This window comes from Juglans regia, chromosome 4, assembly GCF_001411555.2.
Source record: "Juglans regia cultivar Chandler chromosome 4, Walnut 2.0, whole genome shotgun sequence".
Taxonomy (NCBI): Eukaryota; Viridiplantae; Streptophyta; class Magnoliopsida; order Fagales; family Juglandaceae; genus Juglans; species Juglans regia.
The window spans coordinates 22,507,652-22,535,014 of NC_049904.1; the positions used below are offsets into that span (position 1 = coordinate 22,507,652).

Below are 27,363 nucleotides of genomic sequence, written 5' to 3' on the forward strand. Positions count from 1 at the left end.
TTATAGGGCATATTAGAGAAAAGAAATATTCAGTGTGGATACTAACTTAAATAGTTGAGCCTGTCCTCATTTTAGTTCAAATTTAGTTGGCTTTCTCTTGTACTTAAAAATTACTTTTTTGTTGTCAATTATTTCCTATTAGAATGATCATCTTTTACAAAAATGAATATATTTTCGTCATAAATAATTATTCTTTATAAATGCTCATTTTTTGTATTGCTAATTTTATGTTTTAAAAAGCTTAATAATGCTATAAAACAAATCGTTGATTTCTTACTGTTCTGTTTTCAAGAATGGCAAGGAAAAGAGGAAAGTAGAGATGTGCATCAGTATTTAAGCTCAAAATTTATAAACAAGATTCATAGATATGATTTGCACAAACCACGAAATGGACATTGGAGTTCGGATCATAGATCTTTAGGTTCATAGTTACAATAGTAATGAAACACAATTATCAGCAACTTTCCATGCATCTTAATTGTCGCCTAAATCACAACCATTAATATCTCCATGATCTTTTCATAGCAGGGCCAATCGTTTGATATCAATCGGGTAAGCGTCCGATGCAGACTCAGCACTGTAAGCTCTCCTGGCCACAATGGCGTTCCCTGCCTCAGTTGGATGGAAAGCATCCCAAAAGAGATACTCATCCCTATTTTGGCATGGAGTTTGAAGAGGTAGACATGTAATTTGCCCATTGTTCCTTCCCACACCACAGCACCCGGCATTTGTTACACTGAAACCTAAAGTTGCCAAAAGAAAGATGTACAAAGCATGCATGAATACCTCAATATAAATAATGGCACATGTTCCTCCTTAATCATATAAAGATTAATTTCAACTAGAATTGAATGGAAATGATTTTTACCGAAAGATGAAGGACGGCTTATAATATCTTGGAAAATCCCAAAAGAGTCTACATAGATGAATCTTGCATCTGGTGTATTGCTGTTGAGATTAGTGACAAGAGATTTCAACCTGTTGTTGAATATCTGGTTGGCAGAATTGATTTTCTGTACACATGTTGACCCATCCTGACTATTTTGAGCCAATTCATTTGGGCTGCAGCCTATTTGACCCAGTCCGAACAAGGCCATTCTCCTTGCTCCATAGTCATACAAGATCTGTAACATGAAACCTGTCCAAATATTACATGGTTTCCCAAATGCAGATTACTAGGGTAACTTGACCATTAATGCCAGTTTTGTTGAACGGTGCACATTCAGTAAGGCCAGAGTACTATGCCCACTTCCCCAACCCAAAAGAAGCCGGAAAGAAAGAAGTTTATAACTGGCAATGTAACATTGAAGTCTTAAAAGGCAATGCCCATTTTGGCCAGTCACCTAGAGCCGGTTTTAAGGCTCAGCTCAGCCCATTTTAGCTCAGTTTCCTAGGGAAAAAGCCGAAGGTAAAGAGTAAGGAAATGTAGTACTGACCTTTAGTTGTTGCGTATATTGTTCAATAAGAACATCTGCATATTGATCAGGAGTATATTGGTTGCCGGTAGGGTAATATTGGGGCATGAAATAGTTGTTAAGGTAGTCATTGCTGCCCAATCCAATAGAGTATATACATTTGCTTAGGTATTGTGCAGCAGAGTCTTCATCTCCAAGTAAGTTCACCACTTGTGAGACTGTGTCTTGGTAGTTTTTCACCTGCCCACTGAAGCTAATCCTGCCTCCCTGCATGAATGAGGGTTTCCTTTAAAACTGAACCACAGCACACAACCTGAACTCATCATAACTATTTTGTCAATGAAAAAGTGAGTCATGAAACATTTTTGGTACCAGTTGGCGCCCAGTTTCCTCTCTGATTCCAGCGGCTGCTGATGCATAATTCACTCCTCCAAGTATCTCTCGACCTCTTGCTGTTGCATAGGGAGGTATATAATCATCGAAGCCCAAAAGCTCAGCTGTCGATTGGAAACAAAAACAAAAAAGTACTTTAGATTGCAGCTATGCAGCATGATTTTCATAAGCCCAGCTGTAGTCTGTAGATGTCTTAGCAACTATAGTCTTCTTGAGCACAGTGAAACAAATCCAAAATAGTATTACTTTTCATCCTGAATTTATCAATCCTCGTCGTACTTACAAGAGAATTGCTACATGCATGAAAAAAATTATATAAAAATAAACTATAAACTGTAGTTTCATGGGATTTGTTGGATCTATTTTACAATAAAAATAATTTTAAAATATATCGTACTACATCAAATTACATCAATTTATAAATTTATTTTTATATAATTTTTTTGTGTATAATATAAAAGACTTTAATATAAAAGACTTTAATCGCATCAATAAAAAATGATAAATATTATGTTTGACATAATCGTTTTTCACCATTCTTTATAAAAAAAATTAAAAATAAATATATTTTATAAATTACCTTTTAGAAATATCATTATTTATAAAGATATCTTTCTTTCAAAATATAATTATATAAAAAATTATAAAAATAATAGCAATATAATTTACAAGAGGGTAAAAAGGACAGTGCCATTGTAAAAACTTCTGTCCTTTTCCCGCGAAAAGAATCTAGTTGGGTGAAGAGACTGCGATGTTTTTAATGTTTGGTGAAAGGAAATAAAAGTTGTCAGATTTAAGGGCAATAGGCACACACCAAACGACTGCGCTTCTAATAAATGCGCTTTCATGACACCTTGTTCATTTTTGAACGACTATTTATTTACCTAGAGCATTAGGGATGTCCCACGTGACCACGCATCTTATATATTAATTTTTTTTTATTTATATTAAATTAATTAAATTATTCTATTTATTATCTATACATCACATATATATAATAAAAAAAATTAAAAAATATATAATATGTAGGATATTAAGTAAAATTATTAGTTATTTTATTCATCATCTTTATACCATACAGTATATTTGTTTTTTTTTTGTTTTTTTTGTTTTTTTTTATTTCATTTGTTTTATTTTTATTAAATTAATTTTTTTTTTACTCATCATTCATATACCACATACTTGATAAGAAAAAAAAAAATCATGTGTGATATATGATTTAGAAATTATGAGTAAAATTTTTCTTTAATTTAAATTTGAGAAACTAAAGTAACTAAAAATGAAAAACCAAATTCCCTGATGATCTCTTCTTGATAAAATATTTAAAGTACACTAAAAAATCAGTTCCCCCTCCCTTGGAACTCTATAAAATTAATTGAAAAACTAGTAAAAAAATGATAAAAAAAAAAAAAAAAAAAAGTCTTTTGAACTTCTTGGTAAGGGGAAATAGTTTGTACAGTTTTATAAAGATGGTGTACAAGTCTTACGTGCTCTTTTTAATATGAACCATATTGTTTTTCAAATGTCTTAAAACTGTACGTAATATTACTTATATCTAACATGCACTCATATATAGCTTATGCTAAGGGAATGCTACTCATTTTTGGAAAACTCATGTCACAAGTATTGAAACTTAAATTGAATTTTCACCACATATTCTACATCTAAACACGAAAAAAAATATTTTATCAAAGAAAAGAACACACAAATATTTGTTGACCCATTGAGCAGGGAAATGTCATTTTCATAATAATGACGAGGCTGATGGTTTCAATTTAACACCATCTGCAGGTTGCTAGACGTCATAGGTTTGAGTAATGAAACTGTTGTGAACGCATGCATGAATATTAAGACGTTCCACATTCAATAAAACAAGTAGTATTGCGAGTGATTAACATGATAAGACTACAAAAGTAAAGATTTTAAACTAAATATCAGGATCAAGACCTTAGTCAATTTGAGAGAAAACTAAATGATAAGAGAGCTCACCAATGACATCAACAGTAGTTTTACCATTGGAGAACCTTCCAGTGGGTCCCTCGGGGAAGTCAACTCCATAAGGCATGTAGTTAGCCCTAGCCAACGATTGGAGTTGGTTGTTATTCCCATTATCCACCAAAGAGTCCCCGAATATGAAGTAGCAAGGCACTTGGGGCTCTGCTACTGCTGCCTTGCACCAGAAATTCAAGAGCAACAGCACCAGCACAGACACTTGCACCCCCATTTTCCGAAGCTCCTTCGCCATTGAAGAAAGTTGGAAAGGAAAAAAAATGGAAGGAGAAAAGGGATCCTACTGAGTTTTGTGTGTGTTTAAGTAGGAGAATGAGGACTTCAAAAGCAAAGTAGAAGTATATATAGTCGGAGAGAGAGAGAGAGAAAATGAAGGGATGGGCATGGTTTAGCTTTTACAGTTGAGGGAGTTGGATAGAAGCATTAATTTCACGCGGATGCGTTTATGAGGCTCATGTAGTGCCAAGGCCGGCCCTGCTGCCTCTGTTTGCTAGCTCAGAACTTCTTGTTCTGGTTTTGCATTACAATACATGATGGGATTTTGAAATGTATTAATGCAATCACTTTGAAAATGCTGAGAAGAAAAATAATAATATGAAAGTTAAATCCACAATAAAAATAATTCAATATGACACGTACATACATGACACGTGTAAAGAGAGGTGGTAAAACAGTACAATCATTCAATATACTTTAGTCCCTACGTTCAAAGCAAATTTAATTGTTATTGAGGCCAAGGATAAGATGATTAGATCGTGAACCCCACATGATATATATAAGACAATGTCTAAACCAATGAGATGGCACACTTTGACAGCCTACAATCGATAGACATATGCCCTAGCTAACTATTGCTGTACCAACTAATGAGATAGCTCACAGGCTAATAAAAGGAGAAAACAACTATTATAAGAAAGAAAAATTAATGCTTTGTGTATAAGAGAGGGACGTAGCATGCAATAAGGAGATAACGGTACTCCTAGATTAATATCCTTTCGTTCATCATCTCCTTCTTCTTCCTCTTTATCGTAAAGAGAGAACTAAAAAAGCTTCCTTAATCATGCAACTCCCTTACGTACGTACTACTGCATTTGAAAATAAATTCTTCTAATTGGATGGTCTTTTAGATAGATGCTTCTTGGATAGAAAAGGGATCCGTCGTCTCCATACGTACTACTGCATTAGAATACATACAGTTATTTATTTTTCTCTAAAATCTTTTGTTTGGTGGTTGCCTCAGCTAGTTTATTCCACCATATTCACAATAAAAAAAATTTGTATTTGTAAAGGATTATTTGCGTCGATAATGACTATTTATGACGAAAACATACTTATTTTGACATAAATAGTGATATTCGTAGAAAATAACTGACCATAATTAAATAGTTTTCTTGTATTGATTGGCTGTAATTAAAAATCAAAAGTACTTGCTCGACCTCATGATGCATGATTGATGATGACACATTTTTCCTTTTTGTGATGAATGATGGTAACATGACTTCCTGATGACAATAAATGCATATAGACCGATGGCCTTTTACTATTAAAATTTTGCCGTTCATATTTCTCACTTTAATGAGTTAGAAAATCAACCAAGCTAGTTTATGGCATGAAAGGGAAAGAATGATTACTGTATCAACAACCGAGAATCAAAATGGGCAACAAAGTCAACAATGTGTATATATATATATATATATATATATATATATATGTAGCCATTCTATATATCTCGCTGGTAACTGTGGCAGCTGGCGCACACATGCATAATATAATGCTCGATCGATGCATTTACGATCCCTTAAATGCTTGTGGGGTGAGCAAAAATAAATGTTATTGGCAAAGTCATGTTCCGAGTAACATGCATCTGCATGCATAGACAACCAAACTGGGCTCATGGCCCCCAATAGGATTAAATGAGAATCTCATCTCTGTTGGTTAATTTGCCTTAGCTAGTGCCATCTATATATGTGAAAGCGATTCTAACACTCTATTAATTGGCATTAAGATCCTTATAAGAGAGTTCTAGCCGGCCTAGAGGGGAGAGATGCATATAATAAGCAAAAAAGATTTTATAAATTTCATTATCATCTTACTCTTATCCTACTATGATGAGACATATTTTATTATTTATTGTATATTTTAACACTACTCCCCATCACGTGTGGGCTTATAACCTCTCTTTGAATGAGTGGGTCCAACATGTAAAATATTTAAATGAAATATGGTAGAGTACTGTAAAGTCAGAGTTCAAACTCAGAACTATTAAGGCACATCAGCCAGCTCAACTCCCACAAACAGAGCACGTAGAGGATGCTTCTTGTAGAAATAAGGAAACTACCATACCGTTGAGTGATAAACATCCTCACGATTAGCACAAATCTATGGAGACAATTTCAGATTGCAAGTCAGATTTGAGTACAGCTCACGGACTAATATGACTCAATCATAGCATGAAGATCTCTGTCTAAAGTAGAGGGGAAATATTCAAAGTGTCCTTTTATATCTCAGCACATTCAGTTAAATATTATAGTTCACAATACTCTCCTACTTTCCTCACTGTATAATGTCCTTCTGTCATAGCCTTTCTGTTTAAATACATCTTGTAATCTCTGCTTGTTGTTTATGTTTATGTTAAAGATATACAAAGTGATATTTTGCTTCATTTCTCAATTTTCTTCTTGGTATCAAAGCCAATGTGAGCAACAAGCTTCTTTTTTTTTTTCCACTCTCAATGGCCTCTCTTTCTCACAACGTCAGCAATTTCATCACTCTCAAATTAAAATAAGACAATTACCCTATATGGCGCGAACAAGCTCTGACTCATTATGAAAGCCAAGACATGGTTGGTCATCTCACAGGAGAAACACCAAAACCGACCATGCCCACCACACCAACCACAAACAACTCTACAAATCAATCCATAGATGCAATCATCTTGTGGCAAAAATCAGATCGACTTCTTTGCGGATGGCTTATTGGCACACTTGCAGAAGAAGCATTTGGCCTTGTTATTGGCCTAGACACAGCCCAATTTGTCTGGGATGCTCTCAAAGAAGCATATGCACAAGACTCTCAGGAGATAGAGTTCACTCTTATTCAACAAATGACTTATTTGTGCAAAGATGACAACACAACCATTGTTGAACATATTCGCAATTTCAAGGGCATCTGAGACAATCTAGCAACCATTGGAAGCCCTATAACTGAAAAAATCAAAGTTTTTTCTCTCCTCACAAATTTATGAGCAAAGTATGAGTCATTCACCACAAACATGTTAAATCCACCACGTCCAACATACACTGAATTGGTGTCTTTGTTGCAAGGTTATGAACAACGTCAAAACTGGTTCACTACTAATACATCCACTCACCAGTTGGCTTTTTATGGTCAAAAGCAGTGTTCCCAACAATATAATTCCACCAATCGAGGATTACAAAATCAATTCAACTCAAATGGTCGTGGGCTCCAAGCGCACAATCAGAATTTCAACAACCAGGGACATGTCAACTCCCACAAACAGACGGGTCATGACAACAACAAACAAGGCTCTATGTCTCGTAGACCACCTCCTCCAGGACAACGACTAATGACACCAGCTGAATGTGAAATGTATTGCAATGATTCCTGTCAAATTTGCGGTGTCATGGGTCACATTGCAAAGATCTGTTGGCACTTAACAAAAAAATCTCTCAAACAAGATGAAGTCCCACAGGCTCTGGCTGCTCTCACCCTTGACAACATTGTCTTTGATACTGAATGGACATCAGACACGGGGGCCTCAAATCACATGACAGGTAAGGCTAGTATGTTAAAAAATATACGTCCCTATCTTGGCACTGACTCTGTCTTGATTGGAGATGGTACATCACTTGCAATTAAATCTGTTGGTGATGCTACTCTTAACAATGGAACTCAAGTCCTATCCCTTAATAATGTCCTGCATGGAGGAAATTGCTTTTGATATTACAAACTATCCATGTTCATAATTCCTCTTAAAATTTCAATAAAGGGGTCTGTTTATACGTGATATATACAAGGTGGAAGTTGTTGTGAATGATCGTTCCTTGTCTTTTTGAACGATCGCTTTTTCAATGCAGGAGTTTTATATGGTTTAAATGCTTTAAAGTCAAATAGAAGAAGTTGCTGAACAAAGTGATTGGTTTTGCATGTCTTATATATTCGAGCTTGAGTTGATTCATTTTTGTTCCACTAGTTTTGATGGCTTTTGAGCTACACTCCCAAATATTTCTCACCTTGATCCTAAACCCCATTACAACCCTTGAAAAGTTCTTATGATTGGTGTTATGCATGTGATCTTAGTGGTGGAGAATGAGAAGATATGCAAGCCTATGGTAGATCATTTCCATTGGAATGAGATTGAGCGAAACACATACCCTTCAAACACAAGAGAGTCAAGTGTTTATTTCCGTGAGGGTCTACATATTCAGTTTACTCTATCTTCGAGTGAAAATGCTTACTAAGTAATTGTAAGTTGATTAAGAATGTTCATGATATGTTATGAGTTTTGAAGAGCTTGGTTGTTCTTTATTGATTGCGTAGCAGCCTTGGTGTTTTTGGGAAAGTGAATTTGAGTTTTGCCCACGGACGAGCAAAAGTTAAGTGTGGGGAAATTTGATGAGAATGCAAAGTGTTATATTTTTCTCCCTTAATGTTTAGTCTTTTATACTTATTTGGTGCCTACATGTACTCATTATTCTTATATTTTTATTTAGGAAGCAAATAGAGTCGTTTAATGCAAAATGAAGTTAATTGGGCGGTTCTGGATAGTTTCGAAACTGCTTCATAATCTGGGCATAATGTTCTTATCCGAGTTCTGATTGAGATGATGCTATGGAACACCAAGACAAAGATCTACAACTTTCATGTTTTGAGTTTTGAAAGATACTGGCTGCATAAAGGTCGAAATTAGGCTTGAAGTTGACGCACCTGCACTGCTGATGTTTCAGAATATTCGGCCTTATCTTGCAATTCAAGTATACGATTTAATTGCAAATGTTTTGGAGATCTGGTGCACGAAAGTTACAGCTGGAAAACACCACTTTCCTAGCTATATTAGGACTCTAATTTATTTTTAATATTTCTCTTAATTAAGTCAGATTTGGATATGGTTATTTGAGGATAATGTTTAGAATATTGTAGGAGATTTGGTAGGATTCTAATAAGGGGCATGAACGTGTAAAAGAGAAGAAAAAAATCATCATACTAGGGCATCTCTCTCCCCTCTTCTCTAATTCCTCCTTCCAGCTTTCATGGTAGTTTTGTGTGGCTAAACTTTCATAATTAGTCGAAGGAAATGGAAACCTCAGAATCAATAAAACTGTGAGATCTGATTTGTTTTTAGTGTTCAATTTATACTTTGAGTATCAAATATTTTTCTATGCCTATTTTCATGATTGTCTCGTTTAATTACCAGGAGGCCTACTAGTTTATTATTATTTACAATCTACTACTAGATTAGACATCAAATCCGTAATTGTTTGATCTCTCTAATTTGTCAAGCAACTAAGATTTGATGATTTGGTGTTTCAGAAATTATTAGATCTTAGGAAGAACGCTCGACGAAATTAAATGCACCCGCTTGTGCTTGTGTTGTTTAGCTTAATCGATCTCTCTAATTCTTAAGGTTGGTACTAGATTAAACCTTTAGCGCTTGTCTTGGGTTGTTTAGTGGTTAAGGTTAATTAGATCGTTTGTTTTCTAATTAACTAAGACTAAGGAGAGATAGGAAAATAATTCCAACGGTGAATATTCAAAGTATGAATTAATATATATTTGCATTGATGATCAGTTGTAAAATTCTGATAGTGGATGTTGACTTAGACTAAGATTTGTTCTTTTGATTGATTTTGATACTTTAATTTGAATTGTTTCTTAAATGATCTTCTTAAATTTGTTTTCGTTATACTCAAACCCCCCTAATCTTTATTCATGCAGCATAAAACTAAGCTAAATACTCTCCGTGGGAACGATCCTTACTAGCACTACTACATGTATTTTTAGGAGCATTGGTTTTATTTTTGGTTGCCTGTGACAACACATCAAACTTTCTAAAATTTATTGTCTGTAAGTCAGCTTACTGATCACTCCTTGAATTGTGAATTTTCTAATACTAATTTCTGTGTTAAGGAACGGGAGACAGGTCACAAGGTGTTGACATGATGGCGTAAGGGTGATTTATATGTTTTTTCCAGCCCTTATGAATTACATTGTCCACATAGGTTCAAATCTGGTACTGCAGAAGTATGGCATCAGAGATTAGGACATCCTCAAGCATCCACTCTAAAGTTGCTTCAGAACGAAGGATTAATTCATGTTCTAGGATCCAATAGTTGCAATCCATTTGTGAAAGCTGTCAATTAGGCAAACTTAGTAAATTGCCATTCTCTTGTTCTCACAGTTCTAGTGCTTCTATTTTCAATAGAATTCACTGTGATTTATGATGTCCATTACCTGTTTTGTCTCTGGCAAATATCGTTATTATGCTTGCTTAGTTGATGACTTTTCTCGGTATACTTGACTAATTCCTCTAAAAATAAAATTTGAATTTGTTAATGCTTATTTGGCTTTTGAGCAATATGTAGCAAGACAATTTGAAAAAAAAAAATTAAAATCTTTCACTTTGATAGTGGAGGAGAATTCATTAATTCAAGGCTCAGCTCACACTTCCAATCACGGGGCATCATTCACCAAATTTCTTGCCCTCACGCTCCTGAACAAGTAGGTATGATCGAACGTTGGCATAGGATAATTCGTGAACTAGGTATGGCAATGTTATTTCACAGTGGTGCTCCTTTATACTTATGGGTTGCATTTACAATTACTGTTTTTCTCCTTAACCATTTACCATCCACTGCCATTAATCTAGATACTCCTTGTTTTAAATTGCATGGTGTGCATCCAAATTACTCCTTTTTACGAGTATTTGGATCTAAATTTTTTCCATATACTTGGGATACTAGGAAACATAAGTTTGAACCCAAGACAATACCATATGTTTTTTTGGGATATAATGATCATCACAAAGGATACAAATGCTTCCATCCATCTACAAAAAAAAATGTTCATTTCTCGACATGTAGTGTTTGATGAGACTAGTTTTCCTTTCAAGCGACCTCGAGGCCGTAGTCCTGCAATTTCTTCTGATCAATGGATGAGTATTTTTGACTCATGGACTGTTCTCCCTATTTCTCAAACTAATCCTTCTTTTTTGTCTACAAATTCGACTGATTTACCCCTTCTACCTTCTGATTTGCCTCATCTTCATACACTAGCCCTTTCAGCCTTGATGACTAACACACCACTGTCCTTCTCTCCATTTACTTCAGTAGTTTCTGATAGTTCTCATCTTACTTCGACTAACTCTCCTCTATTTTCTCAGGATCAGGTCACGAACACAGCACCAATGTCACCTCTCAAAGAGCACGTTGAGCCTCATATTGAGGCATCTCATGAGCTACTTGAGCCTCCTGAATTACTTGACCTCCCTGAGACTCAAAATCAACGAATGATGACTCACTCTCAACATGGAATTCACAAACCAAATCCCTAATATGCTCTCATTGTTGATAGTCAAGATATTCCAAGGATACCTCATTCAGTTAAAGCTGCTCTCAGTCATGATGGTTGGAGGGCAGCTATGCAAGAGGAAAAGGATGCTCTTCATCATAACAACACTTGGCAGCATGTTCCTCGCGACCCCAACATGCATGTTATTGGCTCGAAGTGGGTCCTCAAGCCAAAACTCGATCTAGATGGCTCTCTTGATCGACTCAAAGCTCGTGTTGTTGCCAACGACTTTCATCAATTGGATGGCATCGACTACATTGACACATTCTCTCTTGTAATCAAACCTGGCACAATTCGACTTGTTCTTAGTTTTGCCTTAGTTCGACATTAGGATATCCGACAATTAGATGTTAAAAATGCATTCCTCCACTGCTTTCTCTCTGAAGATATCTATATGGCACAACCACCAGGCATGGCTAATCCAATGTTTCCTAATCACGTGTGCAAGCTTCAACGAGCACTTTACGGCTTGAAACAGGCACCTCGTGCTTGGTTTGACCGTTTCAGTGCATTCCTTCTCAAAAATGGTTTCTTTTGCAGCCTAGTTGACCCTTCTTTGTTTATAATGCATTCTAATCATGACACCTTAATTCTTTTATTATACATTGATGATATGCTTCTCATAGGTTCCAAGCCACAACTTCTCAATAATTTTATTCAACTTTTACATTTTGAGTTTGCTATGAAGGACCTCGGTCCTGTCCACCACTTTCTTGGTATACAGATTGCACCCACATCTGCAAGGTTACATCTCTCACAAGCTCACCATGCGCTCACCATTCTTGAGAAGACACAGATGATCAATTGCAAGCCCATGAGCACGCTTTTGGAGGCAAAAGCTAAGGGTCTTGACACTGAGGTCCTACTTGATGATCCCAGCTTATATCGAGGGATCGTTGGGGCTTTACAATATCTAACACTCACTCGACCTGACATTTCATATAATGTTAATTTTGTCTCCCAATTCATGCATACACCCACTATTTCACATCTTAAAATGGTTCGACAGATCTTGCGATACATCAAAGGCACTATTCATCTGGGTCTTGATTTAACTTCTCACACTATACTTGATCTTTGTGCTTTTTCTGATTCCGATTGGACAAGATGTTCTACAACTCGCCGCTCAACGACTGGATATGTCACCTTTCTTGGCCATAATCCATCTCCTGGTGTGCAAAGATGTAAAACATTGTCTCTCGCTCCAGCACAGAGGCCGAATATAGAGCCATGGCTCATACTACTATAGAAATTACATGGTAAACATTTATTCCCAAGGACCTTGGTGTTCCTCAAACTCATCCTCTAGTGTTGTTCTGCGACAAAATCAGTACACTCCATCCGACAATCAACCCAATCTTCTATGCCCGCAGCAAATACATCGAGTTAGATTATCATTTTATGCATGAGAAGGTTGCACTTGGTCTCCTTGTTACTCGACATATCTCCACTACACAACATATGACATATCTCTTTACCAAACCTATGTCTAAAGCCTCCATTGCTCAATTTTGAATCAAACTTCACCTCCAGCCCTGACCAAGTTTGCGGGAGGATATTAAGGCACATCAGCCAGCTCAACTCCCACAAACAGAGCACGTAGAGGATGCTTCTTGGACAAATAAGGAAACTACCATACCGTTGAGTGATAAACATCCTCATGATCAGCACAAATCTATAGAGACAATTTCGGATGAAAAGTCAGATTTGAGTACAACTCACGGACTAATATGACTCAATCACAACATGAAGATCTCAGTCTAAAATCAAGGGAAAATATTCAAAGTGTCCTTTTATATCTCAACACCTTCAATTAAATATTATAGTCCACCATACTCTCCTAATTTCCTCACTGTATAATATCCTTCTGTCATAGTCTTTCTGTTTAAATAGAGCTTGTAATCTCTACTTGTTGTTTACGTTAAAGATATCCTTCTGTCATTTCTCAATTTTCTTCTATAACTTCTACTCTAATACCATGTGCAATCATCACTTGTTCCAAAAGTTTAAGCTGATGGATGAGAAGATACCATGTGAATCACCATTTATCCCAAAAGTTTAAACTAATAAAAGAGGTAGGTTTTATTATTTCTTTTATATCTTAACAATCATTTCCCATTAACGTTTGATTTGATGATCCAAGGGTGACACAAATTGTCACATCTTAATACATGGTAGGATGAAAGTGGGATATGAGTGTAAGATACAAATTCAATTATTGGGTGTGATGTTACGTTTTTTTTTCTTTTAGACCATGTGCACCTTTGTTTTATTTCTTCTTAAATCTTCCTTCAAATAACTTTCTTCTAGATCTGAAGTTCTCCTGGTATTTAGTGAACTCATTAATTCCATTTTTTAAGCTCAACTTAGGACAAGACAGGAATTTCACTTTTAGGGCAGGTTTGGGAGGTGGGATGAGACACAAAATTCTCATCTCATCTCATCTCATCATTACACCTTTTTCAAATCCTCATACAAAATATAATAAACAATTCAATTTTTCAAATCTCAATTCAACTTTTTCAAATTCCAATACAATAATAATATCAAAACATAATATTTTAAACACTAAAACAAAACATAAAATTCACATCTCACCTCCCAAACCTGCCCTTACTCTCACTGAAAGTTGCAGCGGATTGTTATTCGAAATACAATAGATTGCATGATGGTAAGCATTTTTTTTGTCAGCTGATGCTGGCAGAGTAAATTAATTGCCATATATATTTACTTCATAGTGTATGTATTAGGTGTCAATCTTCCTTATGGGTCGTTGCTTTCAAGAGAAACTTGACTAACAGTCTTTTATAAACTTTATTGAAGTGATTTTATTTTGCACAAGTTACTTATATAAACACCAAGCTTTTGATTGCCTCCTTCGTGGATAATCGAGAGTGCCTCATTTTTTGTGTGTTTGGGTGTATATTGTTTCCAGTGGGCAAACATGTCAATGCAACGTCCATCTATATGTAAATAGATCCGCATTAAAATAGACTAACCCATACAAAAGAAGTAGGTTCCGACCATCAATTCTAGATGAGCGTAGACACTAAGCCCACAATGTCAACATTGATCCAAACTCGGGCAGAGCTCGAAAACAAAGTGTTGTTCAAAAATAGAGAAAAAAAATTGCTAAAGTAACCTTAGATGTCGCATTGCTCCCATGTACGAAAACCCAGGGGTGTCTATATATATGGACCCTGTGGTATGTTGTGATTTTGGATCTATATTTGACTCTAGTAACGATAAGGAAAGGGGCAGCTACTTCGATGAGAATTTCTTGATAGTCACCTTACAAAGCATAGGCTCCTTATATAGATAACCCATATGCTAAACATTGAAATTATTTGAATATTATTACAATAAGAGTTAGTTTACATACAGTCCTCAAATGGGGACTGTTCATGCAAGCCTACACAATTATGTTTAAAAAAGATTTAAAATTACAACAATATTCTTTTTAAAATGATATTTTTTTCTCCTTTTAACCACATTCATCAATGAGACTACACACGCAATCCTCCACTCAGGACTGCAAATAAAATTTATGTTACATTAATAACTCAAATCCTACCGTTTATTATTTGGATTGCCCATAACAATTCCCTAGCAAATCATATATTGGTATTAACTATTTCATGGCAAATCATATATTCATATTACTATATTTTAACTTTTAGTTCTTTACTTCTTGCACTTCTACTTTGGTACTTTTAGGGCTTCTTTAGATGTAAAATAGTTTCATGAATAATGTATAGTGTAAAAACTTGAAAAAATATTTTAAGATGATGGTTTTATAAAGCTTAAAAAAAGTGGCGGAACTCATTATAAAAGTATGTTTGGATGTGCAAAATCTTTAAGAAAAGTTTTAAGAGATGATTTAATAAATAATATTAAATAGTTTATTTAAATTAGAAAGACAAAAGAATGAAACTTCATAGCAAACTCGAGAAGGCCAGACTGGGAATCCCGGTGACCCAATCTAGGCCTCCATGTGCTACCAAAAAACATGGTGGGGTAGAAAACTCAAGTTACCACGAATTAGCGCAAATCAGGCTACTATAGTGGCTGGAGTATTAAGAAAACAAAAAAATTATTTTAATAAAACCACGTTGTTTTGGTGGCCCTAGTGCATTCTCTCATCTCTTCTATCTCCCTTCGTCATTCTGTTCTACCTCCCCTTCTCTGTTCTTCAATTCATCTCCTCCTCCGTCTTCTTCTCCACCTCTTCCTCCATTTTTTCTTCTTAAAGGTTGTCACTTTGAGACACCTACCGGCATGACGTGGCCATGGGTCTGAGGCCACGAATGGTTGTGGGTTTGCGAAGAAACCCATGGCCATTCATGGTCGTGATTCTTTACTCAAACCCATGGCCAACCTAGGCATGGTTCTTTGCCTCGAGCCATAAGACATAACGTGGCTGTGGGTTTGCTCAAAGAAGCAAGGTCACATCGTGGTCTTGCTACTTGCATCATTGCAATTGTTTTTGTTTATGATGATAGTCTTTCAGTCTGTGTTTGTATACTTACTGTTTGATGATTGATATGTGGTTTTGAGGGATAGTTCTGTGGATTTGTTGAAGGGATTTTTGAAATCTGGATTTTTTGGCAAATTCTTGATGGTTTGCACTACGGATCTGCCCCCCAACACTTAGACGGGGGCACCCGCCCACAAGGGGCAAGGCCAGGGCCTGAAAGCCTAACTTCCCCCCCCACCGAGTGGGGATGGGTGGCGTGGTTGGGGGTCCCCCATCCGAGGGGTGCAGGTAGCACCCCTACTAGAAATGCCATCTCTTATGCCCTCAGCCCAATTCGGATTCAGGTGCGAAATTGTAGCTAACCCTCCTTGTTGTTGTTCCATACCATCTCATCTAGACAATGCATATGCTCGCACATTATCTCGCACACACTTGTACTCAATTGTAAAGTCAAAGCCCAAGAGCTTGTGTGGCCACCTTGTTGGTCACTCGTTGTAATCTTTTGGGGCCATAGATATTTGAGGCTCTGTTGATCGATCTTGATCACAAAATGACATCCTAATAAATAGGGTCGCAATTTTTGTACAACCAAGACTAGATCTAACATCTCTTTGTCATATGTGGACCAGAATAGTTGCTTTCCCTATAAGGCCTAACAGAAGAAAGCTATGAGACATCCCTGATAAAGAATGACTCCAATACCACTCCTTAAAGTGTCACAATCAACAAAGAAGGTCTTGGTGAAGTTCGGTATGGCTAGAACTGGTGCTTGCGTCATGGCTTCCTTTAGTTTTCAAAGGCCACTTCGGATGAATTACTCCAGAAAACTTCATTCATAAGGGCTTAGAACATCGAATGAGAATTGGTTAAGCCGAAATGCATAATCAAGCCATTTTTCCCATGTCTTTTGGAGCCACTCAAATTTGATAATATCCAGAGTGTAAATCAAGTTTAAAAAAAATACGGGCACCAAGTAGTTCGTCGATCAATGGAATCTGAAACTTGTATTTGACCATGATTTAATTCAATTTATGTAGTACATGCACATATGCCAAGTGTCATCTTGTATTTTTGCCAAAATAACAGGTGAATAATAAGGGCTAGTGGACTCACGAATAATACTTGTTGAAAGTATGTCTACTACCTTTTTCTCAATTGCTTCCTTTTGATATTGTGGCTAACAGTAGGGTTTGACTGAGATTGGACCTATTCCATTATACACTCGGACCCAATGATCATATTTTCATGATGGCAATAGCTCTCGTGCTTCAGAAATCATGTCTTCATTTTTTCTTAGTAACCCCTCCAATTGTCCTTTGTCAGTTGACTGCTATAAAGAAGCTAACCCGTTGCTTCTTCTTTTTTTTTTAACACTTGTCTAGTGCACTAATTCACCGGCCCAAGAGGAACAAAAAGTCATGCACTCAAAGTCCATGACAACTAGGTCGACTAGCTTCAAACATTGTCCATACAAGATGAAATATTGTATAAGAATTCCTTCATAATCACATTGCAAACCGTAGAGATTATTTGAATTTTATTATATTAATAACTCAAATCCTACCATTACTTATTCTGATAGCCCATATAAACTCCCTAGCAAAGCCTGGATTGATATCAATTATTTTCTAGCAAATCATAGATTCATGTTATACTATATATTATCTTTTAAGTCTTTACTTCTTGCGCTTCAACTTTGGTCTTTTTAGGGCTTGTTTGGTTGTAAAATGGCTACGTAAATAATGTAGCAATGTCAATGAATAGAGTAAAAGCTTGAAGAACATTTTAAGATGATGGTTTTATAGAGCTTTAAAAAGTGGTGGAACTCATTATAAAAGTATGTTTGGATGTGAAAATTTTTAAGAGAAGTTTTAAGAGATGTTATAATAAATAATATTAAACAATTTATTTAAGTTAGAAAAATAAAAGCATGAAACTTGACAGCAAACTCGGGACGGCCAATTGGCAACCACGTTCACCTGATCTAGGCCTCCATGTGCTACCAAATAACATGGTGGGGTAGAAAACTCAAATCTACAATTAATTTACAGTGGAAAGTAAAAAAAATAAAAGTTGTCATTAAATCTAAACAATAATACTTGAAAATTCTAAAATACATTGCAACCACAATATCCATAAGCCATATCTCTTCAAATCTAATGCTAAGGAAATATTATAGTCATCTAGTTTTCCAATAAATTCAAACATAGCAACTTAACAAAGTGGGAGAAAAGACCTGATCCTCAATCCTCTAATTGTGCCAAGTCTCCATGCCTGTAACTACCACCAAACTCTCAATTTACTTCAAAATCGATTTTAAAAAGTGAGAACATAATGGGACTACCAGGATGATATTTTGAAAAATCTCAATACCCGAAACTAAGACCAACCTCAAAATGCATGGCAGCATAAATGAAAATTATGCAAATAATTGAAGCATAAAAAGATGATAATTTAGACTTAACATTAAAACAAAATTAAGCATTACTAGATAATAGTAAACTTCATCGAAAAGTTTACCACGTAACATAATTGCAGTACTTAACACAAGTCCCACGCAAGTTGATACACACCTAGAAATCTCATTTTTCAAAACATATATTTTATTAATGTGTACAACATGGTCTTTCCTAAATGGACTATCCAGACACCTTGGCTCTCTTTGCCACACCACTAGACGATTGGTACTGACCCTGCGTGTGACTTGTTATGAGCGACATCTGGCTTCGCGCCCTGTCCTTGTCCACGATGTCCTCTGCCCTCTGCCATTAGAGTGGCCATCTCTGCCCTCTGCCATTAGAGTGGCCATGGTTTCAACCCGAGGGTGTTACACACTTGTCCGAGCCTTTTGTCCCTGAGCGAAAACCTAGGAAATTTTACTCAGTATTATGCACTCTCGAGTGACCCGAAGAGCTCCAACGACATAGTGTTTCATGTCGACTTGAGGTCGTGATACTCACATTTGGATAAAACCATTTAAACCAAAAATCCAGCACTACCTCATAATTTAATTTACACCCATAAGTCACAGTTCGATGACAAGATATCCAACAAAAAACTTAAATGTTGTAAACAATCCAAAAATAAGAAATTAAGTAACAATTACATGATGAAGAATAGTGCACGTAGGGAAATTCTAAGCAAGCATTCATAAGTTGTAAACCAGGATAAATGTGGTGAATGTGGAAAATTTCAACAACTGTTTACGACTAAAAAATAGTGAGAATCAGGTAAAAATCACAACCGCTTAACTGGTCAACAACAATAATTAAAATAAGAAATTTGCAACACCATTTTTGCAACAGAAATAATCAAATGGACAATAAGTAAGGGTTTAACAGAGCACCCGAGAACCATACCATATCCAACCATGGCAACCCCACCATAGAGGCGTAAAGCCAAAATAGACAAACCAAAATGGCAATCCACAACTCCCATCATAAGGGCACAAGGCCCAAATCAGAAAACCAACATACCAATATCACAACTCTCATTATAGTGGCACATGGCCACAAGAGAGAACTGTCACAGAAAACTCAAACTCCCGTCACAGAGGCACACGACCACGACAGGAACCATCATAGCAAATTCAAAACTCCCCACATAGGCACATGACCACAACAAATAAGAAGTTCACAATTCACAAATCCAACAACATCCATTTTCTAGCTTGGTTCTAAGAGCCATTACCATTGTGTGCAGGGGAAATTTTGGATGGTCACTCTATAAGCTTCTTGTAGTTGTTATCGTTAGCTAGTGGTGCAAGGGTCTCGTAGAGCTTATGGGTGGTGGCTGTGTCTCAAGCAGTGAGGTAAAATAGAGGTGGGTGGCTAGAAATTGTAGGTGTGGGTTTCAAATGGAGGAATGGAGGGGGAAGAAGGGTGGTTGGCTGCCAAGGGTGGTGGAAGAGTTAGAGAGAGAGAGAGAGAGAGAGAGAGAGTCAAATAGAGAGATGAAGAGAGGAACGACTCACTGTGGCAATGCCGGACAGAAGGGTGTGGAGGGACAGTGACAGTGGCTAGAAATCTCATAGAGCTTTTGATCCCAAAAATGGGTTTCACTTTATGGGATTTAGAGAGGGAGGATATCGATGAAGCTTACTAGCAGCCTGAAGTCAGATGGTGGGCAACATGCGAGGTGACAGAAGGGCTGGACAATGCGACTTGCAAGTATAAATAGGGAGAGCAAAACGGAATGACAGAGAGAGACATAGAGAAATAAGGTAGCAAGAGATTAAGAAGTTAAAGAGAAAATGCTTATCGATGGGGTAGTGGCGACGACACGGGGAGGCTGAGGGAAGAAAATTTCTAGAGAAGATAAAATAGGGTGTTGAGAGCGTAGAGATGTCAGGGGGAGAGAAGGATAAGAAAATGTTCTTATGTTTTTTTTTTATGGACTTGGGCCTTGAAATTGGGCTTGGGTTATCACATCCATCCTTCGTTGTAAAAATTCCGTCCTAAAACATTTACTAGGGATTATCAAGATCCACAAGCGTGGGTACGTAACTCGCATCTCTTCCAAAAACTCCCAAGAAGCTTCTATGATGTTCTGGTTTTACTTGTTGCTAGGTAGGGCACCTTTCAAAAAACAATACTATATCGCTCTTCATTCATTCCCACCAAAAGTCCATTCATTCCCACCAAAAGTCTTTATCTTGGTACATCTTTGTACTTCCTAGATGTACTGAGTAGGGTGCAACATGGGCCCCTGCAGGTATCTTCCCCTTGACCTCAACATCTATGGGAATGACTCTTCAATTCTTGTATAGTAGGGCACTGTCCCTATTAAGATTGTAATGTATAGGCCCTCTTAACTTCTTGACCCTTCGTCGAATATCCAACAGTTTCAAGTCCCTTCTCTATTGAGTCTTCAACTCTTTGAAGTCCACAACTCTAGTTTACTGTATAGAGGCAATGATCTCTTCTTAATGAGAACCAATCTCCTCATCCACATAGTAGATAATCCACATTTGATGATTCTGCTACATCCTCCATTTGAAACTTACGACTCAATGTATCGGCAACTAGGTTAGCCTTCCCTGGATGATACTTGATCTTGCATTAGAAGTCACTGATTATCTCCAATCACCTTCTTTGTCTCATGTTAAGATTCTTCTGACTAAAGAGGTGCTTCAGACTCCTGTGGTCTATAGAGATCTCATAGGCTTCGTCATAGGGATAGTGCCACCAAGTTTTCAAGGCAAAGTCCACTGCTACTAACTTGAGATCATGCGTGGGATAATTCTTTTCATGATATTTCAGTTTTCGTGATGCATACGCCACAACTCAATCTTCCTACATCAAGATGCTCTTGAAACCAAATTTGGACGTGTCCCTGAAAACCACCATTGGCTTGTGTGCCACAGGTAATGCCAACATAGATGTTGTGGCCAGTCTCCTCTTCAGCTCATGGAAGCTCTTTTAACATTGCTCGGTCTAGATGAACTTAACCTTCTTTTTTAGTCAAGGTCGTGAGTGGTTATGAGAGCTTGGAGAAACGTTCCATGAATCTTCGATGATAACCTACAACTTCCAGAAAACTTCTAATCTCGTGCACATTTATGGATTGTGGCCAGGCAATCACTACTTCAATCTTGCTAGGGTACACAACTGCTTCGTTCTTGGAGATTACATGACCAAAGAATTTAACTTCATCCAACAAAAAATTCACTTGTGGAGTTCTGCATTTAATGATGCGCTTGCAATTTCCCCAGTACCAGTTGTAGGTTGTTCATGTGGTCCTCTAGATCTCGCGAGTGGACTTGACTATCGTCAATAAAAACCACCACGAATGAATCCAAAAAGGGCCTAAACACTCGGTTCATAATATCCAAGAGTGTTGCAGGTGCATAGGCCAATCCGAAAGGCATTACCCTGAACTCATAGTCCATCTCTAGTTCTGAATGCAATCCTAGGCATATCTCTCTCCTTGATTCTCAATTGGTAATACCTCAACCTAAGGCCAATCTTGAAAATAATTGATGCTCCTTTTTGTTGATCAAACAAATCATCAATCCTAAGTAAGGGGTACTTATTCTTTCTCGTTAGCTTATTAAGTTCTCAGAAGTCTATGCACATCCTAAGAGTCCCATCCTTCTTCTTGAAAAATAATACCGATGCTACTCGTGGTGACGAACTTGGTCTGATAAACCCCTTTTCCATAAGCTCTTGGCGTTGTGTCTACAACTCCTTTAATTTTGATGGCGCCATTCAATAAAGTGCCTTATGTATAGGAGATGCTAGCGATTTCAAGTCGTGAACTCAATCTTTCAAATAGGAGGCAGCCTTTGGAGATCACCAGTGAAAACTTCTAGGAACTCCTCGATGACTAGAATCCTTTTTTCCAGTTTTTTGTCCATTGGTTTCAACACCACGTAAACTAGATATGCTTCAACTCCACCAGCCAAATCTGTCTTAGCTTATATTGGAACAACCAAACCATTACCTAGAAGATATCAAACCCAAGAAGGTTGAACACTATCAGGTCTGCCACAATTTGCTGCAGGGACTTCCTTTGTAAACTACACATTCTAACACGCACACAAGTCAAACTAGGTACAAGTGTAAAACTCATACAATTTGAATCTTCTTGATATAGTCAAATGCGTTTAATCTTAATAACATACTTTAAAAAATGCATTAATTCTCAAAATTAAAGCAAGTTTGTACCAATGATGACTCCTACTTCTTAGGTCTTTTAAGCCTCCTCATCAACTTCTTTTAGACGTCACATCATAAACTCGCACCTGCACAGGTTATCTCTCACACAAGCTTTCTTCACCTAGGCTAGGTCAGCTACCTTGGCCGTATTGGGCCTTCCCTGGCAAAGTGCTCCGTTTGGCCGCATCTGAAACAATTGTTGGTGCTTTGATGATGATCTTTTCAATGAGACCTGTTGCATCAGCTGCAAACAGGTGATCTGCCCCTAAGCAAACTACCGTTGCGGCTTGTGGTCATACCCTAGATTTAGACACGAATTTCTAGGGTGACACTGAGCTGCTTCCTTCCCCATTATAAGTCATAAGTCCTCATCTTCTAAACTGTTGATATGGTTGTGCTCATGTTCAACTATAGAGGCTACTTCCACTAGCCTATGGAGATTTTAAATCTGCAAATAGGCTACGCGAGCATGTATTGACAATTGTAACCCCTTCTAGAAGCATCCAGCTCTTATCTTTTCAACGTATCCACAAAACTCTTCAATTCCATCAACCTAGCGGCATATTGCTCCACAATCATACCTCCTTAGATTAGGCTGACAAATTCTCTTGCCTTTGCTCTCTCACCATGGTTGGAAGAAACGCTCATCAAACCCTTTTTTGAATTGCCACCAGATCACGATTGCTATTGACCCTAGTTCCATGACCAGAAGCCGTCTCTTCATCTTTTATCATATTGCAGCTTCCTTTTGAAGTATATAACCCGCATATAAAATCTTCTTATCCTTAGTACAATTTTAGATTTCAAAGGTCTTTTTGAGATCCGTGATCCATTTTCCTGCTCTCATAGGCCCATCGACTCCAAAAAAACCAAGGCATCTGTGGGCCAGAAACCGCTCGTACCAGCAACCTCTATGTTCAACCCGTTGTTGTTATTGAAAATATATTAGAAAACTCTTGTTGTCGTCCCAGTATTTTAGTCATGTGGTCAATGACTCGCAACATAGTTTAAATTTTCTTCACCATGCGGTAGGTCATCTTCAAGACCTTGGTATTAAGGCTCATCCTGAGCTAGTCTAGGTCACACCATTTTGTCCTTCCTTCCAAAAGGTCCAATCTCATCAAGATTAAAGCCTAAGGCTCTTGTACTGTCTCTATGTAACTTAAAGATTTAATCAGAGTCGTAAAAGCTCTGATACCACAAAGTTTGTGACACCACTAGTCCCGCTTGTGATTTGGCAAAATTCTGATGTCAAGATGTTTGCTGCTTGGGTCATCCACCCTTCGTACATTGCGATAATAAAGTGTGTGTTCACATGCTCAATAAAAGTGTACAATTAATTCTTAGCGAAAAATAAAAAGGATAGTTATTAAGTCCAAATAACAGTACCAGAAAAATTAATACAACACAACCCCAATATCTATAAGCCACTTGTCTCCAACCTTAAGCTAAAGGAATATTACAGTCATATGACTTTTCAATAAAATCAAACATAGCAACTTAACAAAAGGGGGAAAAGCCACAATCCTCAATCCTCTAGAGGTGGTGGATCTCCATGCTCATAACCACTATCAAACTCTATATGCCGCAAAATCTGTAGTTCTGAGAAGTGGGACCATAGTGAGACTATGAGGGTGAGATTTCAAAAAATCATAGTAATTGAAACTCAGACTAACACTAAAAAATGCATGCCATTGAAAATGCAAATTAGGCAAGTAATTGACGTAGGAAAAGACAATAGTTCACATTTCATGTTTAACCAAAATTAAACAAAACCAAATAACATAGCTAAAGTACACTGTACAATATTTCACGTAAGTGCAACATACCCAATAGAAAATTCCATTTTTGAAAAATATCAATTTTGTAATGTGTATGAATGTGTACACCATAGTCTCCCCTAAATGGACCATCTGCACACCTTGGCACTATGCATGTGACTTTGTTAAGAGTGACTTCTGGCTTCAAGATCGTCCTTAACCACGACATGGTCTTTGCCATTAGAGAGGGCACTACTTCGACCCAAGAGAGTTACCATCTCGCCTGAACTCGTTGTTGCCCAACAACAACTCAAGGGATGTCACTCAGTATTTTGTGCTCTCGAGTGATCAAATGAGCTCTACGAAGATAATGCCCCATCACGTCTTGGGGTCGTGATATGCACACACCCACATAAAGCCAGTTAACCCAAAAATCTAACAATATCTTGGAATCCAGATTTACTTAAATCTATCACAGATCAATGTCGAGATATTCAGCAAATGATTTAGATACCATAAACAACCAAATAATAGGAGATTTAACAAAAATTACATGGTGAAAAAAAAAAAACAGTGCAAGGGAAATTTCTAGCAAGCATTCACAAGTTGTAATTTAGTGCAGGGAAGGTAATTTCTAGCACACATTCACAAGTTGTGAACCAATGCAAAGGTGGGAAATCCCAACACCAATTTATATCTGAAATACATTGTGAATGAGGGCAAAATCCCAACAAAACTAAATAAATTTAAAACAAAGAGATTTACAATCTCAATTATATCAACATAAAACTAACAAAACAAATATACAACTCTCCCACGGAGGCACACAACCACAACATGAGCCCAATGTCGTAGTCCACACTGCTTTTCCACAGAGGCACTCAACCACATAGAGAAACACACAAAATCCCAACACTTCGATAGAGGCTCTCGGCCACACAGAACCACAACAAGTCCAAAACTCACAGTTCCATTTGTTGAGGATCCTTTGCCTTAATCTAAGGCATTCCATATGTGCAGCCATTGACCTTTAATTATAGGAGTTTGATTAGGCACTGATTCTTTTCATTTATTTTGTAATCAACATTTATGTGTAAATTACCTTATACAACATTCTATAACTGAATATATATTAAAATCTCTCACTACTCAAAAGTATGGTGATTTTCAAACATTCTCATGGTATCACGAGCCCTTCAGGATTAGCATCCATCAATCCTTCTCTCTTTGTTTTTTTAATCATCCTCCTCCCTTCTCCCTTTCAACACCATAATTCACATGGTAACCACCAAGTTCTCTTAATCCAATTATCTTCTCTGGAAAAGCCAACTTCTCCCTCTCCTTGAAAACCAAGAATTATTGGGACATGTCGATAGAACCCTTGTGCTGCCACCACAGTTTGAACCTACCGGTTCTCAGACACCAAACAACAAACACTTGGCATGGAAAACCATTGACCAACGTCTTCTCAGCCTTCTCCTTTCCTCCCTCACTGAGGAAGCCATGGCTTAGGTAGTTGGCCTCTCCACCTCACGCGAGGTATGGCTTGCCTTAGAGAACACATTCAGCCACCGCTCCAAGGCTCGGGAAATCCGTCTCAAGGATGGACTCCAGATCATGAAATGCAGAACTATATATGTTGTTTTGTATGCCCGTGCATTCAAGGCTCTTTGTGACTAACTCCATGCGATTGGTTGGTCCATCGATGGCACCAATAAGGTGCATTGGTTCCTTTGAGGCCTCGATGATGAGTTTTCGTGTTTCTCCACTGCACAGATGGCTCTTACCCCTCTCCCCTACTTCGTTGACTTGGTTTCCAAAGCTGAGAGCTTTGAGCACTTTCAGCAGTCCCTTGAACGTCCTGCTACGAAACCCACAAAGGCGTTTACTACCACAAATTAAAGCCATGATCGCTCGAACCAGAGGAGCAGTTTCTCTCACACCCAACGAGGGCAAAATAGTGGCCATGGCCACTTCTCTCAAATAGTGGACATGGTTGTTCTTCTTCTGGTCAAGGGCACCGCCCCCTACGCTGCCAAATCTGCCGCTTGGAAGGTCACTATGCAGACTAGTGCAGGCAAAGCTTTGAGCGCCATGAGCCTTCAGCACAACTCGTAGAGGCATTTGCTTCTTCGTGCTTTGTTTCTGGTAATGAGGCTGTGGACTAGTACTTGGACACAGGGGCTTCAGCTCACATAACTCCAACCCAATCAACCTTGGACCACACCACCTTTTACACGGGTAAGGATTGTGTGATTATCAAGAGTGGGCTTCCCTACCCATTACCCACACTGGTAAAATTTCACCTTCCCAAATTTTCAACTATTAGATGTTTTGGTTGTTCCTCACCTCACTAAAAATCTTTTGTCCATTAGTAAATTAACAACAAATTTTCCGTTATCCATCTTATTTACTAATAATTTTTTCACTGTTCAAAATCGCCAAATGGGAAGGGTGGTGGCAATTGGTAAACGAGATGACGGCTTATATGTGCTAGAGCACGGCAATTCCGCTTTTATTTCTTTCCTAAAAAATTCTTCATGCTACTTATGATTTTTGGCATGCTCGCCTTGGACATGTAAATCATTCTGTTATCTCTCTTTTAAATAAAAAAGGGTAGCTTTATCTTACTTCTTTATTGCCATCTCCTACATTATGTAGTACATGTCAACTTGCGAAGAATCACCGTTTGCTATATTCTCGTAATGAACATTGGCCATCTAATGTGTTAGATCTTATTTATTGCAATATATGGGGTCCCTCACCCGTCAAATCAAATTTGGGTTTTGCTTACTATGTTTTATTCATTGATGATTATTCTTGTTTCACTTGACTTTATCCATTGAAATTGAAATCTGACTTCTATGATACCTTTGTTCAATTTCAAAATTTGTGAAAAATCAACATTCTACTCGTATCAAAATTTTTCAAAGTGACGGTGGTGCAGAATTTACAAGCAACTGCTTTAAAGCTCACCTTCGTAACTTTGGCATTCCTCATTAACTCTCTTGTCCATATACACCCACTCAAACTGGTCGCGCTGAAAGAAATCATCGACATGT

General features: G+C 37.4%; 1 protein-coding gene across 1 annotated transcript; it reads right to left on the reverse strand.

The window, feature by feature from the left end:
- Positions 1-332: 332 nt before the first annotated feature.
- LOC109009775 (GDSL esterase/lipase At5g45670-like) lies at positions 333-4,147 on the reverse strand. Its single transcript, XM_018990391.2, has 5 exons — positions 3,798-4,147; positions 1,788-1,912; positions 1,437-1,682; positions 869-1,124; positions 333-743 (listed from the first exon to the last, which is right to left on the reverse strand). The coding sequence occupies exons 1-5, from the start codon at positions 4,051-4,053 to the stop codon at positions 520-522; spliced, it is 1,107 nt and encodes a 368-aa protein (XP_018845936.2). The 5' UTR covers positions 4,054-4,147; the 3' UTR covers positions 333-519.
- Positions 4,148-27,363: the final 23,216 nt, after the last annotated feature.